The 17,204-nt window shown below is 55.1% G+C and overlaps 2 protein-coding genes across 6 annotated transcripts in view; both read left to right on the top strand.

The window, feature by feature from the left end:
* ASXL1 (ASXL transcriptional regulator 1) overlaps positions 1 to 9,675 on the top strand; it is a 50,999-nt gene extending 41,324 nt beyond the window's left edge. For all 5 annotated transcript variants that reach the window (XM_083360818.1, XM_083360819.1, XM_083360820.1 and 2 more), the window contains 4 exons: positions 1,322 to 1,418; positions 3,112 to 3,217; positions 4,268 to 4,847; positions 6,252 to 9,675. In XM_083360818.1, the coding sequence (XP_083216944.1) occupies positions 1,322 to 1,418; positions 3,112 to 3,217; positions 4,268 to 4,847; positions 6,252 to 8,834 (3,366 nt within the window). In that variant the 3' untranslated portion in view covers positions 8,835 to 9,675. The remainder of the gene's footprint in view (positions 1 to 1,321; positions 1,419 to 3,111; positions 3,218 to 4,267; positions 4,848 to 6,251) is intronic.
* The window catches only part of DNMT3B (DNA methyltransferase 3 beta), a gene marked incomplete at its 5' end in the record, with an annotated part of 480,157 nt that overhangs the window by 381,680 nt on the left and 81,273 nt on the right, over positions 1 to 17,204 (top strand). The window lies entirely within an intron of this gene.

The raw sequence follows: 17,204 nt of genomic DNA, 5'->3' as shown, positions 1-17,204 counted from the left end.
CTCTTTCTCTTTCCCTCCCTTTCTCTCTCTCTCTCTCTCCTCTCTCTCCTTCTCTCTCTCTCTCTCTCTCTCTCTCTCACTCTGTGTGTCTATTTCTCTTTCCCTCCCTTTCTCTTTCTCCCTCTCTCTCCTCCCTCTCTCCCTCTCTCTCTCCGTCCCTCTCTCTCTCTCTCCTTCTCTTCTCTCTCTCCCTCTCTCCTTCTCTTCTCTCTCTCTGTCTCTTTCTCTTTCCCTCCCTTTCTCTTTCTCTCTCTCTCCTCTCTCTCCTTCTCTCTCTCTCTCTCTCTCTCTCTCACTCTGTGTGTCTATTTCTCTTTCCCTCCCTTTCTCTTTCTCCCTCTCTCTCCTCCCTCTCTCCCTCTCTCTCTCCGTCCCTCTCTCTCTCTCTCCTTCTCTTCTCTCTCTCCCTCTCTCCTTCTCTTCTCTCTCTCTCTCTCTCTGTCTCTTTCTCTTTCCCTCCCTTTCTCTTTCTCTCTCTCTCCTCTCTCTCCTTCTCTCTCTCTCTCTCTCTCTCTCTCTCTCACTCTGTGTGTCTATTTCTCTTTCCCTCCCTTTCTCTTTCTCCCTCTCTCTCCTCCCTCTCTCTCTCCGTCCCTCTCTCTCTCTCTCCTTCTCTTCTCTCTCTCCCTCTCTCCTTCTCTTCTCTCTCTCTCTCTCTCTGTCTCTTTCTCTTTCCCTCCCTTTCTCTTTCTCTCTCTCTCTTTCTCTTTCTCTCTCTCTTCCTCTCTCTCCCCTCCTCTCTCTTTCTGTGTCTCTCTCTTTTTCTCCCTTTTGTCGTCTGTCTCTCTCTTTCTCCCCTCTGTTCTCCCTCTCCCCCCCTCTCTGTATGTCTCTCTTTCTGTGTCTCTTTCCCTCTCTTTCTCTTTCTCTCTTCTCTGTTTTTTTCTGTGTGTCTCTCTCCCCTCTGTTCTCTCCCCCCCTCTCTCTTTCTGTGTCTCTGTCTCTCTTTTTCTTTCCCTCCCTTTCTCCCTTTTGTCTTTTTCAGTCTCTTTCTCTCTCTTCCTCTCTCTCCCCTCTTCTCCCTCTCTCTCTGCATCTTTCTGTGTCTCTGTTTTTCTCTTTCCCTTTCTTCCTCTCTGTCTCTCCCCCTCTCTTCTCTGTCTGTCTGTTTCTCTCGCTCCCTTTCTCTTCCTCTCTTTCTCTCCCCCCTCTCTCTTCCTTCTCTCTCTGTCTCTGTGTCTCCTTTCTTTCTCCCTCTGTTTCTCTGTTTTTCTGTTTGTGTCTGTGTCTTTCTCTCTCTCTCTCTTCCCCCCCCCAATCTTTGGAATGGAGTTGGTGCCGGTTTGGGTGCTGTGCTGACGTTGGCTTTGCTTCCTTCTAGGCTGGGACAGACGGGCTGCTGCGTCTGAGTGGAAGCGCTCTCAACAACGAGTTTTTTGCTCATGCTGCCCAGAGCTGGCGGGAGAGGCTGGCAGACGGTAGGTCTGCTTCTGGGATGAGGAGGGGGGTGGGCAAGCCTATCCTTGGTTGCAGCTTGTGGACTTCAACTCCCAGAATTCCCGGCCCAGCATGGACCATTGCAGCATCCCCATGGTCACGTGATCAGAATTCAGAAGCTTGGCGACTGGCTTGTACTTACGACAGTTGCACCAGGGTCACGTGGTCAACATTTATAACCTTCCCAGCGGGCCTCTGACGAGCAAGCTCAATGGGGGGGGAGGGGGAGCCAGATTCTCTTAACAGCCTCACGATTCACTTAACGACTGCAATGATTCGTTTACCAAATGTGGCAAAAAGAGGCCGTGAAACGGGTTGCAACTCTGAACTTAAACTTGCTTAGCAACTGAAACCTCGGGGTCATAAGTCAAGGACTACCTGTACCTCTCAGTCTGCTGAGGCTTCAGAGGTCAGCAGAAAGAACCTGGTGCAGACGTGCTAGCTGTTCGCGTGTGTGTGAACACGTGAACCTCTCGTTGGCTCTCCGCGTTTGGTTCTGGCTCAAACACTCGGAACAGGACACCCCCCTTTGGCAGCCCCTGAGATATTGGAAGGCTGCTATCCTGTCCCCACCCCACCAGTCCTTCTTTTCTTTAGACTGGCCATACCGGATTCACACAACCCTTCTTCATGTGTCTTAGCCTCCAAGCCATTCATCATTCAGGTGAGACTCTGGAAAGAGTACAGAGAAGAGCAATAAAGATGATTGGGAGACTGGAGGCTAAAACATACAAGGAACGGTTGCTGGAATCGGGTCTGTCTAGTTTAATGAAGAGAAGGACGAGGGGTGGACAGGATAGCAGCCTTCCAGTATCTCAGGGGCTGCCCCAAAGAAGAGGGGGTCAAGCTATTCTCCAAAGTACCAGAAGGCAGGACAAGAAGCAACAATGGATGGAAACTAACCAAGGAGAGAAGCAACCTGGAACTAAGGAGAAACTTCCTGACGGTGAGAACAATTAACCAGTGGAACCACCTGCCTCCAGAAGCGGTGAATGCTCCAACACTGGAGGTTTTTAAGAAGAGACTGGACAGCTATTTGTCTGAAATGGTCCAGGGCCGTGGTGGCGAACCTATGGCACGCGTGCCACAGGTGGCACGCAGAGTCCTCTCTCTAGGCACGCGCGCCATCGCTCCAGTCCTGGGCCTTCAGCTGGGTTTTATATAACCTTTTCGCTTTAGGCCACCGGCACCGTGTGCAAAAAAAAAAAGTTCAATCAATCAATTTCAACTTCTCACAGGAAAAAAAAAGGTCTGGCAAAGTTGGAATTGAATGATTGAACTTTTTAGTCCCAGCCAGTCTGCTGTTACCACCACAAGCCGCGCCCACCCAACGGGCCACACCCACCCAATGGGCCACACCCACCCAACGGGCCACGCCCACCCGGCACTCGACAATACATAAGTGGGTTTTGGGTTGCGGTTTGGGCGCTCGGTCTCTAAAAGGTTCACCGTCACTGGGTTTCCTGCCTGCGCAGTGGGTTGGACTAGATGACCTCCAAGGTCCCTTCCAACATTATTATTATTATTATTATTATTATTATTATTATTATTATTATTAATTATTATTATTATTATCCTGGTTACTCTTCTCTGTGTGCTTCTTTTCTGGGTTTCCATGAAGCCAAATAAACGAATTCTTTTTTTTTCTTTCTTTCTTTCTTTTACCCCTTCCAGGGGAGTTTACTCACGAGATGCAAGTCCGCATCAGGCAGGAAATGGAGAAGGAAAAGAAGACGGAAGTCTGGAAAGAGCGGTTTTTTGAGGACTACTACGGGCAGAAGTAAGTGTCCGGTTTGGAAAGACTGGTGGGCAGCTTAGAAATTGAATAAATAATCGGCAGGTTCTTTGTGGGGAGCTGGCCCTGCTTCCCCGCGGCTGTTGCCAGGACCAAGGCCCCGCAGGTTTCTCCTGCCCAACACCCACAATGGTGTCCTTGACGCCTTCCCTGCTTGTCACCATGAGGGGTTGTGCTCAGTTGAGAGCGCCTTGAAAGGAAGGCCCAGTGGGCCTCTACGGCATTTCTTAGGAAAGCTTAATGGGGGTCCCTGGCCAGAAGCCCCTCGAGCACAGGGGGTCTCCAAACGTGGCTACTTTTAAGACTTGTGAACCTCAAGGGACTTCAAAATGACAATAAAGGTAATCTAATCTGGGTTAGGATGCTGAGCTTGTCGATCAGAAGGTCGGCAGTTTGGCGGGTCGAATCCCGAGTGCCGCATAACAGAGTGAGCGCCTGTTACTCATCCCAGCTTCTGCCAACCTAGCAGTTCGAAAGCACGTAAGAAATGCAAGTAGAAAAATAGGGTCCACTCCGGTGGGAAGGTAACAGCGTTCCGTGCACCTTTGGCGTCTAGTCATGCCGGCCACGTGACCACGGAGACGTCCTCGGACAAGCGCTGGCTCTTTGGCTTTGAAATGGAGATGAGCACCAGCCCCTAGAGTCAGAAACGAATAGCACGCATGTGCGGGGGAACCTTTACCTTTTACCTTTAATCTAATCTAAACTTCAACTCCCAGTATGGCCGGCTGGGGAATTCTGGGAGTTGAAGTCCACAAGTCTGAAAGCTGCCACGGTTGGGCAGCCTTGGCTGAAGCCAAGGGCAAGTCAAGCGGACGGCCTCTCTTAGTAGCGAGTGGCTCAGGGACCCCGGCAGTGTGCCTGTGGTGAATCCACACGGAAGATGGGGTGCAGGCCGCTGGTGGGGAATTGTGGGAGTTAGTCTTAAAGTGGCCAGGTTAGGGGACACACACACACACACACACACACACACACACACACACACACACACCCCTGTCTAGTGGGATCACCTGACTCTGTTCTACCCCCTTGCAGGCTGGGCCTGATCACGGGAGAGCCGAACTCGGCGTCAAGCGAAGCGGACAGCAGGACCGTAGCCGCCACCACAGAAGGCCCCGCCAGGGCGCCGTGCACTCCCACAACCCACCAGCCCGACGGGCACTTGAAGAGGCGCTCGCTCCGCTGCCGGAGCCGCCGGAGCCGGCATAAATTGCGCGAAGCGGAGCCTTCCGCCCCTGCCCAAGAGGCTTCGCCGCCGTCCTCTGCGGAGGCTGCTCCGGTCGAGGAGAGAGAGGCCAAGCCCTCCACGAAGGAGTGCCAAGGCAGCCAGGCCTCCCCGCCGGCCGAGAGGTCCCCAGAGGTGACCAGGGTCCTGAGCAAGGTGGATGAGGTGGCGGCTGTGGCGGTTGCAGCAGCCCCGGACCGGATTCCCAGCCTGCCTCTGGGGCCACAGGAGCAGCAGAAGAGGAAATGCTTCGAGCAGAACGCCTCCCCCTCTTTCCCCGAAAAGAAGCCGCGGCTCGAGGACCGTCAGTCCTTTCGTAACACAATTGAAAGTGTTCACCCAGAAAAGCCACAGCCCACCAAAGAGGAGCCCAAAGTCCCTCCCATCCGGGTAGGAGAGAGTCGGGGAGCTGCGGCCTGCCTTGGTGGGGGGCCGGGAGGCGGTCCTAGGCTTCCCTGGCTTCGCTTGAGGCCTTGGGCTCGAGTCATCCCGGGGCAACTTGCAGCCGCTGCCCCAAACACCCCTTTGGGTTGGGCCCTGGGCTGGGTTTCCCTCTGGGTCAGAAGGAAGAGCGGGGAGGGGGTCTGCCTTCTCTTGCATGAGCCGTCTCAGAAGGGGGAGGAATGAAAGGATCTGAACAGGAATCCCGGGGAGGTAATCCAGTTTGAGCTAGTCCTGAAAGCACCAGACTAGAAACCAGGAGACGATGAGTTCTAGGCCTGCCTTAGTCACAAGAGCCAGCTGGGTGACTGAGCCAATCACCAGGAGACGGGGAGTTCTAGTCCCACCAGAGGTATAAGAGCCAGCTGGGTGACTGAGCCAATCACCAGGAGACGGGGAGTTCTAGTCCCACCAGAAGTATAAGAGCCAGCTGGGTGACCTTGAGCCAATCACCAGGAGACGGGGAGTTCTAGTCCCACCAGAGGTATAAGAGCCAGCTGGGTGACTGAGCCAATCACCAGGAGACGGGGAGTTCTAGTCCCACCAGAAGTATAAGAGCCAGCTGGGTGACTGAGCCAATCACCAGGAGATGGGGAGTTCTAGTCCCACCAGAGGTATAAGAGCCAGCTGGGTGACTTTGAGCCAATCACCAGGAGACGGGGAGTTCTAGTCCCACCAGAGGTATAAGAGCCAGCTGGGTGACTTTGAGCCAATCACCAGGAGACGGGGAGTTCTAGTCCCACCAGAGGTATAAGAGCCAGCTGGGTGACTTTGAGCCAATCACCAGGAGACGGGGAGTTCTAGTCCCACCAGAGGTATAAGAGCCAGCTGGGTGACTTTGAGCCAGTAACCAGGGGACGGGGAGTTCTAGTCCCACCAGAGGTATAAGAGCCAGCTGGGTGACTTTGAGCCAATCACCAGGAGACGGGGAGTTCTAGTCCCACCAGAGGTGTAAGAGCCAGCTGGGTGACACTGGGGCAGTCATTCTCTCTCAGCCCAACCCACCTCACAGGGTTCTTGTAGGGAAAATAGGAGGAAGGCCTCTTAGGGATATTCCCCATTTTGAGTTATTGATAACAGTGAAAATAAAGGCGGGATACAAATTAAATAAAGCGGGTTAATTCTCCAACTTTCCCCCCCCTCCTCCTGGGAATAGAGCATCATGTTTCTGCCTCGAGAGTCCCGGGGAGAGGGGGGCGGTTTCCTTCTAAAAATTAAGTGTTTATAAAGGATAAAAGAATTACAATTCTAAAAGTAAAAAGTAGGGAACCGGGGGGAGGGGGTGCTTTTAACATGCAGGCCCGAAGGACCCCCTCTAACCCCCTCGTCGTTGCTCTCCTTTCTTCTGTCCAGATTCAACTTTCCCGAATCAAACCCCCCTGGGTGGTTAAAGGTCAGCCAGCCTACCAGATATGTCCTCGGATTATCCCCAATCCAGAACCCGCCAGGCCGGACGGAAGGGACAGCCCAGCCTCTGCTGACCCTGAGGCCTGTCCTCTGCAAGGCCGAGTCCAGCGAGCGGCTGCTGCTCCTGCCTCCACCATTGGAGGTGGGGGCGGGCCGGGAGGAGGCGGCCGGGCCCCAGACGAAGGCGGCGGTGGTGGTGGTCGCAGCAACCACGGCAGGGTCCAGCCGCCCAGGAGCCACCGCGCCAAGCACTGGCGATCCAAGAGAACTCGCGGGAAGCGCTGGCCAGATTTACAGCGAGCACAGCTACTGCCGCCTTCCCACCTAGACGGGGAGACCGGCTCGCCTGCGCCTGAAGCCGGCTTGTCTTGCGGGGCCAGAGAGCCCGCCAGGGAAGGAGAGCGTGAGCCAGCTGGACAGGCCGCAAGTCTTCCTCGCCGGGAAGCCGCCGCCCAGCGAGAAGAGGAGTCGGAAGGTGGCATCCCTGACCGCCGAGCAGCGGAAGTGCCGGCTGTTAGTCCTGGGCCGCTCTCGGAGCATCCGAGGCCTCCCCTGTCTCCAGAAGAGGCTTCTCTGGAGAGCCATAATCGGAAGGAGAGAAGGGAATGTCCCGTGGGAAGCCAGCAGAGCAGTGGCTGGCTAGGAGACGAAGGTGACCGTCCAGCCATGGCAGCAGAAGCCGGCTCTGTCGATCTGGCTCCGGAGAACAGCAGGAGAGCTGGCTCAGAGGCTTTGGGCTCCCCTGCGTGGGAGGGCGTGTCAGTGCACCCCACTCCTGCTGGGAGGGAACTCCCACCCTCCCAGCCTCAGAGGGCCGCCCCTGGCGCTGGAAGAGGGGCCCGGAGTATCCCGGAGGAAGCTTCCCGGGTGACAACAGGCCCGCTCCCTCCTTACTTGGAGGCAAGTGCCCCCGAGAGCCAGCTGTCCCCAGCAGAGGCACCCTCGGGTATGGAGGTAGAGACCGGCCGAGAGCGGGCTGAGGCCAGCCCCGGCAGTGAGGAAGGAGCCCAGAGTCCGCTGAGCGAGACCACAGAGACGGCCTCCGATTTGGACGCTGAGCTCACCGATGAGAACTTGGAAATGAACCGGGATTGTCACCCGGCTGAAGAGAAAGAAAACGGGTCCAACCAGAGGCACCCGGAGGAGCACAAAGAGGCCGTCTTAGAAAGCAAGGAAGATTTGCCTTCAAACGTCGGCGTCGCCAACGCGCCGTGCGGGAGAAGGTCGCCCTCTGCTACCCGCGCGGCAGGAAACCCGGTTCTCCCCGTTTATGTCAAAATCCAGGAAAGGCCCCGCTTGGGCGTCCCCCAGCCTCTCTCCGCCGGAGCGAGCAAGGCCCTCGAGGGACAGGGGGTCACCCAGAGCCTGCCTCCCCAAAACGTTCTGCCCTCTTCCAAGGCGGCTAAGAGCAGGGACCGCCTCGCGCAGGACGCCTCTTACGAGGAGGGGACAGTCCTGGCTGACCCAGCCGGGACAGCCACTTGTCCATCCCAGCTTTTGCGGGACTCTGCCGGAAGGCCCTGCCTGCTGGAGACAACCTGCCCGCCTCCAGAGAAGAGTCCCAATTTGGGATCCCTGGATCAAGCCGTTGCTCGGCCCCGAAAAACGGATCTCTTGAACCTGGGAAAGAATCAAATCTCTCGCACTCCTCATCCAGATCAAAGGGATCCTCCCTGGGCAGATTCTACCGCCGGTGTCGGGAAGCTGGAAGAGAAGCTCCAGGCGGTCCCGGGGCCCAGGCTCATGACCCCTCTGGGGCCCGAGCAGCCAAACAACGTACCTGCAGGGAAGCCCCCCGCAGCTCTGGGCAGGAAGGTCTTCGGCTCGGGCATCTCCTCGGGCGGGGCGGCAGCCAAGGCCCAGAAGCCCCAAGGCTCCGAGCCCTTCCCCATGTGGGGCGTGCTGTCCCACAGCAAACTGGTCTCCCCCACGCCCAAGGGGTCCGCCCCTGGGGCCGGCTTGCCTCCTGCGAGGGAGGACAGGCCCTCCAAGCGGGATGGCGGCTTCGTGGAGAACAAGAAGGTCCTGGCCTCGGTCCAGAGAAAGAGGGAGCCGCCGAAAGAGGCCCCCGCCAAGCTGAGAGAGCCCTGGCAGAGCCTCCCTTTGGCGAGGGACCTGGCTTTTTTCAAGCTGCCGAAGGAGCTGGGCAAGGGGACCCCGCAGCCCCTGGAGCCGTCTTCCCTGCCTTCCCAGCTCAACATCAAGCAGGCCTTTTACAGGAAGCTCTCCAAGCTGCAGCTGAATTCCGCCCAGTTGAATTCCGCTGGCAGCTCCTTCTTCCCCAGAAGCCTGGCAGGCAGCCACGCCAGGCCCTTTGGCCCCAAAGCCAGCCTGACGGCTTCTTCCCGGGGCGGGCTGTCCTTTTCCGCCCAGGTCTTTGCCGAGACGGGCAAAGGCAGGGAGGAGCTCTCCTTCCCTTGCTCCTGCAGCCTTAAAGCCATGATCATGTGCAAGGGCTGCGGCGCCTTCTGCCACGACGACTGCATCGGACCCTCCAAGCTCTGCGTGCTGTGCCTGGTGGTGAGATGACGCTCGCAGCCCCAGAAGGAGAAGCAAGCTGTACATTGAGCGGAGGAGCAGGAGGAGGACGCCGACGCCGACCCGGAACAAACCTGTATGCAAAAAAAAAAAAAAAGATTCTGGTCCTTAACGAAGGCAACGTTGGTGCTGTGTGTCTTGGGTTTCCTTGCTGGGGGTGGCGGGTCAGTCATGGAGATGGGCTGGGTTTTTTTGGGGGGGGGATTCTCACCCATCGAGGAACTGTTAAAGATTTTGGCACTCTTGGCGCCCCGGCCTGGGACTGTTCTCGCGCCGTGGTGCCGGTGGGGGAAGAGCTGACACCCCCCCTCCTGTTGGAAGGCCGAGTTAAGGAGGCCCAGTTGATCCAGCTGGTTCTGTCTTCCACTTTCTCTCCCTGCCACCCCCTCTCCCTACCCCCCCACAAACGCTGGGGAGGGTCCACCCGCGAATCCAGGGCGGTGGGCTTCAGAGTTGGAACGCAGGAAGGGGACGGGAGGCCCGGCGCAGTCTCCCCGCGTCTGGGAGGACTTTTTTTTCACTTTCTAAGCAGTGTCATCTTTTCTGTTTTTTTTTTCTCGTTTGTTCGTTTGTTTTTCAACTTCACACGTATATAAATATAAATCTATAATATAATTTTTTTGGGGGTTGTTCTTGGGTGTAAAAAGAAAACAGGAAAAAAAAAGTGGGCATGTTTGGCACCTCTCTGTGTACCTTCTACGCATCTGTAGGAATCACGTCTCTCTCATCCGTCGTACGCAGCTGACTGGCCACTTCTTCTGTAAAATGGATGTTCTGTACATAAAAGCTCTTTTTTTTCTTTCTTTTTCTTTTTTAAAATTTTTTTCGTTTATTTCAGGCTACCCACAGTATTGCATTTGTAGAGTAGTGTCGGTTACGAAGCGCGCTCCACCAACGGCGGGGGGGGGCCCGTACCCATGTCCTGCCAGGCCAAGTGGAGGGGAAGTGGGGAGCCCTTCCTGTTGAAACACCCCCCCCCAGAATTGAGTCCATCTCCCAGGAGGCAAGACCCACCACTCTCTTCCCTCCTCCCCCCCCTCCCGGGGAAGGGCCCGAAGACCTCACCCCAAGGGCCCTGTCATCTCCCTCCCTCGACCTGCCTACCTACCTCTTCCTTTCTTGACGGCCTCCCTCCCCCTTGGCTTTCACCGTAGACTTCCTGCTCCAGAGTGACAGGAGCAGCATTAAAAAAAACACACACACCTGGGCAGGTGGGCCTCCTTCCCAAAAATCGTCCCGAGATCTCCTGAGCTGGGAAAGGCCAGTTCAGAAGGGGAGTGGGTGGTCTTCGAAGGTGACTCCACAGATGGTCCGAACCAGCTTACCAAAGAAGGGGCTTCCCCCCCCCAAAACCCCCTCCCCTGCTTCTGACCCCCCCTCCATCCTCCCCGGGGGGGTGGCGGTGGGGGGAGATGTGAGGTTTGTGTACAGATGGAGCCCGAGCCGATGGGGGCGGAGGGCCAGATCCTGGTCGACCCTGTTGTTATATGTCCCTTGTGGTATGGAGAAAATAAAAATAATAATAAAAAGCAAAAAAAAAAACATTTGCAACAGCTCGTACCCGGCTTGGCAGTGCTCCTTTTCCAGCGGCATCTCCTTTGTGCGTTGTGGACAAAGGGTGTGTGTGTGTGTGTGTGTGTGCATGTGCGTCAAACGCTGCAATCAAACTTGAGTGAACGTAGGCACCCTTACAGATCATCTGCCTTTTTTCCCCTTTCTCCCCACCCCCAACAACCCCAGGAGAAGAGTAGAAGCAGCACCCCCGTTTTGTGTCCTCGGGTTGTGGGTGTGCTGCTTCAGCTTTCGTTTCCCACACGCGCACGTGTCTTGCGCAGAGTCGGGCTTCGCTTCGAACTGAGCGGCTTGTCGGGGCGAGCCTCCCCCCCCCATCTTTTCCTGCAGCCGGCGGGTGCGCAGAGCGTCCCCCATCCTACGGTTAAGGATGAAGGCTGCTCTTTATCCCTCTGTTGCGCCCCAGGCCTTGGGCGAGAAGGTACAAGGAGGGCTCGGCTCGACGACCGCAACGGAGCCCAACATTTCCGCCGCTAAGCGTGACGGCGATTGAGCTTTGCCCCCATTTTGTGATCTTTCTCGCCACCCTTGCTAAGCGAAACGCTGCAGGTGTTAAGTCCGGAACACTCTGGCCTCCCCATTGTCTTCGCTGGCCAGAAGGTCGCAAAAGGGGAATCGTGTGGCCCCGGGAGACACTGCGACCGTCGTAAGTAAAAACCAAGCGTCTCAAATTCAATCCTGTGACCGCAGGGGTGCTGCAGCGGTCATTGGGGGAAAGCAGCTCTAAGGCAATTTTTTCAGTGCTGTCGTAACCAGATAGTCACTAAACAGACTTCAGTGATTACCTGTAGTCCAGGAGAGAGTGTGTGTGTGAGAGAGAGAGAGAGAGAGTGTGTGTGTGTGTGTAAAACCTACACATTCTCCAGTTTTGTACCCGGGTTTTGAGCCAGTTGCCACAGGATGCCCTGGGCGAGCGCTGCCTGGTTGGGGATTGCTTGCTGCAGTTTATGGAGCACCAGGCCTTGCGAGGGAAGATGCGGGGACTGCTCGACTTAAAACGGACGCAACGGAGCCCCAAATTTCTGCTGCTAAGCCAAAGATTACTTTAAGGGAGTTGTGACCCCATTTTGTGACCCCAGTCGTTAAGTGAGTCACTGCAGTTACGTTAGTAATATGGCTGTCAAGCGACTCCGGCTTTCCCGTTGACTTAATAAATGTTGGAAGGCACCTTGGAGGTCATCTAGTCCAAACCCCCCCCCACACACACACACACGCACACAGGTAGGAAACCCTAAACCAGTGGTGGCAAACCTATGGCACGTGTGCCAGAGGGGGCACTCAGAGCCCTCTCTCTGGGCACGCACGCCGCTGCTGCCAGCAGCTTGCGCAGGTCCATTGGGCTGCTGCCTGGAGCGACAGCCCCACCCAGCACAAAGGACAAGTGGTAGAGCACACCCAGCAAGCCAAAGGCCACCCCAGGCAGGAAAGGCCGGATCCCCATCGGTGCCATGGCCCCCCAGTCCCGGCTAGGATTGTGTGCCTCTCCTCCATCTATGCTGGGCCTCCTGCCCACCGCCCCACCCACCAGAGACCCCTGGACCTGCCCCACCCCCACAGGTGTCCCCCCCCCCATGAGCAACATGGAGGTGGCCATGCCCACCCTAGCTGTATCTACCCAGTCTGCTGTGACAACTGCAGCCACACCCACCCAGCGGGCCATGCCCCCATGGTCCCCCCCCCAGCCCGAGGGCACCACAATGCTTATGTGGCCCGGGCACTTTGCGATAAATAAGTGGGTTTAGGGGTGTGGTTTGGGCACTCGGTCTCTAAAAGGTTTGCCATCGCTGCCTATACCACTTCAGACAAATGGCCGTCCAGTCTCTTCTTGAAAACTTCCAGTGTTGGAGCATTCACAACTTCTGGAGGCAGGTTGTTCCACTGGTTGATTGTTCCGACTCAGGAAGTTTCTCCTTAGTTCCAGATTGCTTCTTCTCTCCTTGATGAGTTCCCATCTATTCCTTCTTGTCTGGCCTTCTGGTGCTTTGGAGAACAGAACAGAGTTGGAAGGGACCTTGGAGGTCATCTAGTCCAACCCCCTGCTCAGGCAGGAAACCCTATACCCTTTCAGACAAATGGCTTTCCAGTCTCTTCTTAAAAACCTCCAGTGATGGAGCACCCACCGCTTCTGGAGGCAGGTGGTTCCACTGGTTGTTCTCACTGTCAGGAAGTTCCTCCTTAGTTCTAGGTTGCTTCTCTCCTTGATTAGCTTCCACCTGTTGCTTCTTGTCCTGCCTTCAGGCGCTTTGGAGAAGAGCTTGACTCCCTCTTCTTTGGGACAGCCCCTGAGATACTGGAACTCTGCTATCACGTCACCCCTCTTCATTAAACTAACCAGAGGTAGGCAACCTTGGCTCTTTTGTGACTCGTGGACTTCAACTCCCAGAATTCCTCAGCCAGCCCCGCTGAGGGGAAAGGGAGAGGTTTCCAAGCTGAGCCATGCTGACTCAGGAATTCTGGGAGCTGAAGTCCACGAGTCATAAAAGAGCCAAGGTTGCCTACTCCTGACTTAGGGCAATACTTAAGACAAAACATACATAAGCAGAGCAAATCTCACTCCCTTCTAGCAGGGCAGGGGCGGTGGGGTGGCGGTGGTTATACGGGAGACCTTATGTCCACGGGAGACCACCGTTGTCCAGATAGGCTGGAGTGAGTCCCTTCTCATGAGATGTGGCCCTCGGGCTCAGCTGGGTCTGTTGCTAACATACCTGGCGCCCAGCTGTGTGGCAACGGCCCTGCCTGAGCTGCTCGACACCCTCTCAGGGTTGACAGTGGAGTTTCCCAGACTTATAGTTCTGGGCGACTTCAACCTGCCTTCCCTAGGAGAGTCGTCAGAGTTAGCTCGGGGGTTCATGGCTTCCATGACGGCCTTGGACCTGACCCAAGTAATTCAGGGCCCGACTCATGGGGTGGGTCACACCCTTGACCTGATTTTTCTATCTGGACAATGGTTGGATGATTTGGGAGGGGGCTCGCCATCTGTTGTCCCCCTGTCATGGTCCAATCATTATCTCCTGCGGCGGGTCTTCCATTGTGCCACCCCCCTGCTGCCGGGCTGTGGAACTGACCAGATGGTTCCGTCCCAGGGGCCTAATGGACCCAGAACGGTTCCAGACGGCGCTTGGGTCCTTACCTATCTCCTTCACTCACAGCCTGGTCGATGCCTTGCTTGATGCTTGGGAAAGGGCGGCCGCCGAGGCACTCGACCGTGTTGTACCCTTGCGACCCCAGACTCGGCACAGATCCCGTTGGGCTCCATGGTTTACTGTGGAGCTCCGGGAGATGAAGCGTCGGAGACGGGGTCTAGAGAGCGGTTGGAGGTCTACCTGGTCTGAATCTGACCGATTGCGACTAAGAGCCTTCACAAGGTCTTTCCTCGCTGCGATGAGGACAGCGAAGTCTAATTACTTCGCTGCCCTCATCGCGTCCACAGATAATCGCCCAGCCGCCCTGTTTAGGGTGACTCGCTCTGTCCTTAATCGGGAGGTGAGGGAGGAGCCCTTGCAGGGGCGGGCCGAGGAGTTTAGTCATCATCTGGTGGACAAAATCGCTCACATCCGGACCGGTTTGGACTCTGACTGGGCAGAGTCTGGCATGGAGGAATCAAGCGGTCTTGAGCATGTTATCTGGACTGAGTTCGACCCTGTTTCTCCCGATGATGTGGAGACTGAGCTCCACCACTTGTTTACTGGACCCTTGCCCCTCCTGGCTGGTTTATGCAGCTCGGGAGAAGACACGAGGCTGGTTCCAGGCAGTGATAACTGCTTCCTTGAAGGAGGGTATCTTCCCCGCTGCCTTGAAGGAGGCGGTGGTGAGGCCCCTCCTCAAGAAGCCTGCCCTGGACCCGCCTGTTTTAAATAACTATCGTCCGGTCTCCAACCTTCGCTTTTTGGTGAAGGTTGTTGACAGTGTGGTGGCGCATCAGCTTCCTCTGTTCCTGGAGGAAACTGATTATCTGGACCCGTACCAATCGGGTTTCAGGCCCGGGTACGGCACGGAGATGGCATTGGTCGCGCTGGTGAATGATCTCTGGCGGGCTCGGGACAGGGGCTGCTCCTCTGTCCTAGTCCTTTTAGATCTCTCAGCGGCTTTTGATACCATCGACCATGGTATCCTGCTGCGGCGTCTCAGTGGGTTGGGAGTTTGAGGCACCGTTTTACGGTGGTTCTCCTCCTATCTCCTGGGCCGCTCGCAGTCGATGTTGACGGGAGGGCAGAGGTCCGCCCCGAGGTCTCTCATTTGTGGAGTCCCTCAGGGGTCAGTCCTCTCTCCCCTCCTGCTCAACATCTACATGAAACCGCTGGGCGAGCTCATTCGTGGTTTCGGGGTGGGGTATCATCAGTACGCTGATGATACCCAACTTTTTCTTTCCACCCCGAACCAACCCAGTGATGCACTCGACGTGATATCCCGGTCCGGGTTTGGATGGGGAGAAACAGGCTTCGACTCAATCCTGCCAAGACTGAGTGGCTGTGCATATCGGCATCTCAGATAAACTAGGTTGTTCCACCACTAATGATGGGGGGGTGAGGTGTTACCCCCCGTCGATAGGGCTCGCAACTTGGGCGTCCTCTTGGATTCACGGCTCAATTTTGAAGATCATATAGGAGCCGTGACCAGGGGGGCTTTTGCCCAGCTTCATCTGGTGCATCAGTTGCGGCCCTATCTGGACCAAGATGCCCTACGCACAGTCACCCATGCGCTTGTGACCTCCCAGCTAGACTACTGCAACGCTCTCTACATGGGGCTGCCCTTGAGGACCACTCGGAGGCTTCAGCTGGTGCAGAATGCAGCCGCGCGAGTCGTGATGGGGGCTTCCCGTTACTCCCACGTAACACCTCTGCTCCGCGAGCTGCATTGGCTTCCGGTTGCCCTCCGGGTGAGATTCAAGGTGCTGGTAATGACCTATAAAGCTCTAAATGGCTTGGGTCCGGATTATCTAAGGGAACACCTGCTGCCGGCATCAACTTCCCATCATCCTGTGCGCTCCCACAGGGAGGGCCTTCTTATGGTACCGCCGGTTAAGGAATGCCGGAGGGTTATCCCCAGGGGAAGGGCGTTCTCTGTGGGTGCGCCGGCCCTTTGGAACCAGCTTCCCACAGAGCTTAGGATCGCCCCCGACCTTCGCTCATTTCGTAGGGACTTGAAAACTTGGTTTTTTGAGTTGTCTGGCCCAGACTGAGGGGTTTTAATTATTTAATTAATGGGGTTTTAGTTAAGTTCATGGATTAATTTAATCTTAGTTTTAATCGCTTTTAATTGTATATGATGTATTTTAACTTTTAATTTTCCCTGTAAACCGCCCTGAGTCCTACGGGAATAGGGTGGTATATAAATTTAAATATAAATAAATATAAATAAATAAACCACGTGTTCTCTAGCTCAGCGGCCCCCAACCTTTTGGGCACCAGGGACCTGTGCCTGGTTTTTCTGTGGACCGGAGGCGGTGCGTGCGTTTCTGTGTGCTCCTTGCATCCCGCAGGTAGGCCTTCGCTTGTTTGCACTGCCCGGTTTTTTGGCACGACGTGGCCCGGTACCGGTCCATGGCCTGGCAGTTGGGGACCCCTGATTTAAGTGGGTGCTGAAAATATCTGCAAGAAAAGTGCCAAGCTCAGAGAGCACCAAGGACCCCACAGTCCTCCTCCTCCATCTCCCTTCTAGCACTGATGATGTTCCCTAGTAGGGTCTTGAAACGTCTGCAAGAAAACAACAGAGCTCAGAGAGCACCAGGGACCCCACGGTTTTTTTTTCCTCCTCCACCACCTCTTCTCCTCTTCCTATCCTCTCCCCAACCCCCCCTCACTTTTAGCACTGATGATGTTCCCTAATTGGGTAATGAAACGTCTGCAAGAAAACAATGAAGCTCAGAGAGGACCAAGGACCCCACAAGTCTTCCTCCTCCTCAAACCCCACTCCCTTCTAGCACTGATGGTGTTGCCTAGCTGGGTTATGAACAAGAGCCTTGGTGGAGCAGTGGGCTAACGCCTCCTTAAGTAACACCAGCTGCCTGCCATTAGTGCAGGCTCGAGTCCCACCAGGCTCAAGGTTGACTCAGCCTTCCATCCTTCCGAGGGAGGTAAAATGAGGACCCAGATTGTTGGGGGCAATTAAGCTGACTTTGTAATAATGCCGCTTGGGGTGTGTGTGTGAAAGCCCTAATAAGCAGGCATATACATAGAATGAAGGCTACTGCTAAGCTTGTAAGCCGCCCTGAGTCTTCGGAGAAGGGCGGGATATAAATGGAATTAAAATAAAAAAATAAATAAAAAATAAAATACCTGTAAGGAAACAGGCAAGCACCAGGGAATCCCACCCCCCACCCCCCCATCTCCAATCCTGAGCCACCAGTGTTTTCCCTTTGTATCAATCCGCAGATTCTCATTTTGACCCATCCCAGTCTAAAGAGAAGCCGAGTTGGGAAAGGGGGTGGGGGGTGGGGGGGTGAGATGCGTTCCGTTTTGTTATACAGTGTTTATTAAGTAGATTCAGTTCTTAATATGATATACAAACTCCCCCCCCCCAAAAAAAAATAAAACAAACAAAATAAAATAAAATTCCACATTACTTAGGAAATCAGTGCATTTAGCAAGTAATAATAATACCGTGAATGGAAAAGGAACCGCTCGATTTTTTTTTTAAAAAAAAACAAAAACAAAAACAGCTCATTGGTTTGTTTTTTTTTCCTTTTTTTTTTCCTTTTTTCCAGTGAATAGGACGAGGAGATTGGCCTGTGCTACTCGTTTCACAAACAGAACAGAATTAAGTCGCATCACGTTAAAAAACCAAAAAACA

Source organism: Vipera ursinii (assembly GCF_947247035.1).
Source record: "Vipera ursinii genome assembly, chromosome: 3".
Lineage (NCBI taxonomy): Eukaryota > Metazoa > Chordata > Lepidosauria > Squamata > Viperidae > Vipera > Vipera ursinii.
Note: the sequence above shows the minus strand (reverse complement) of the source record. Positions and strands in the feature narration are given on the sequence as shown.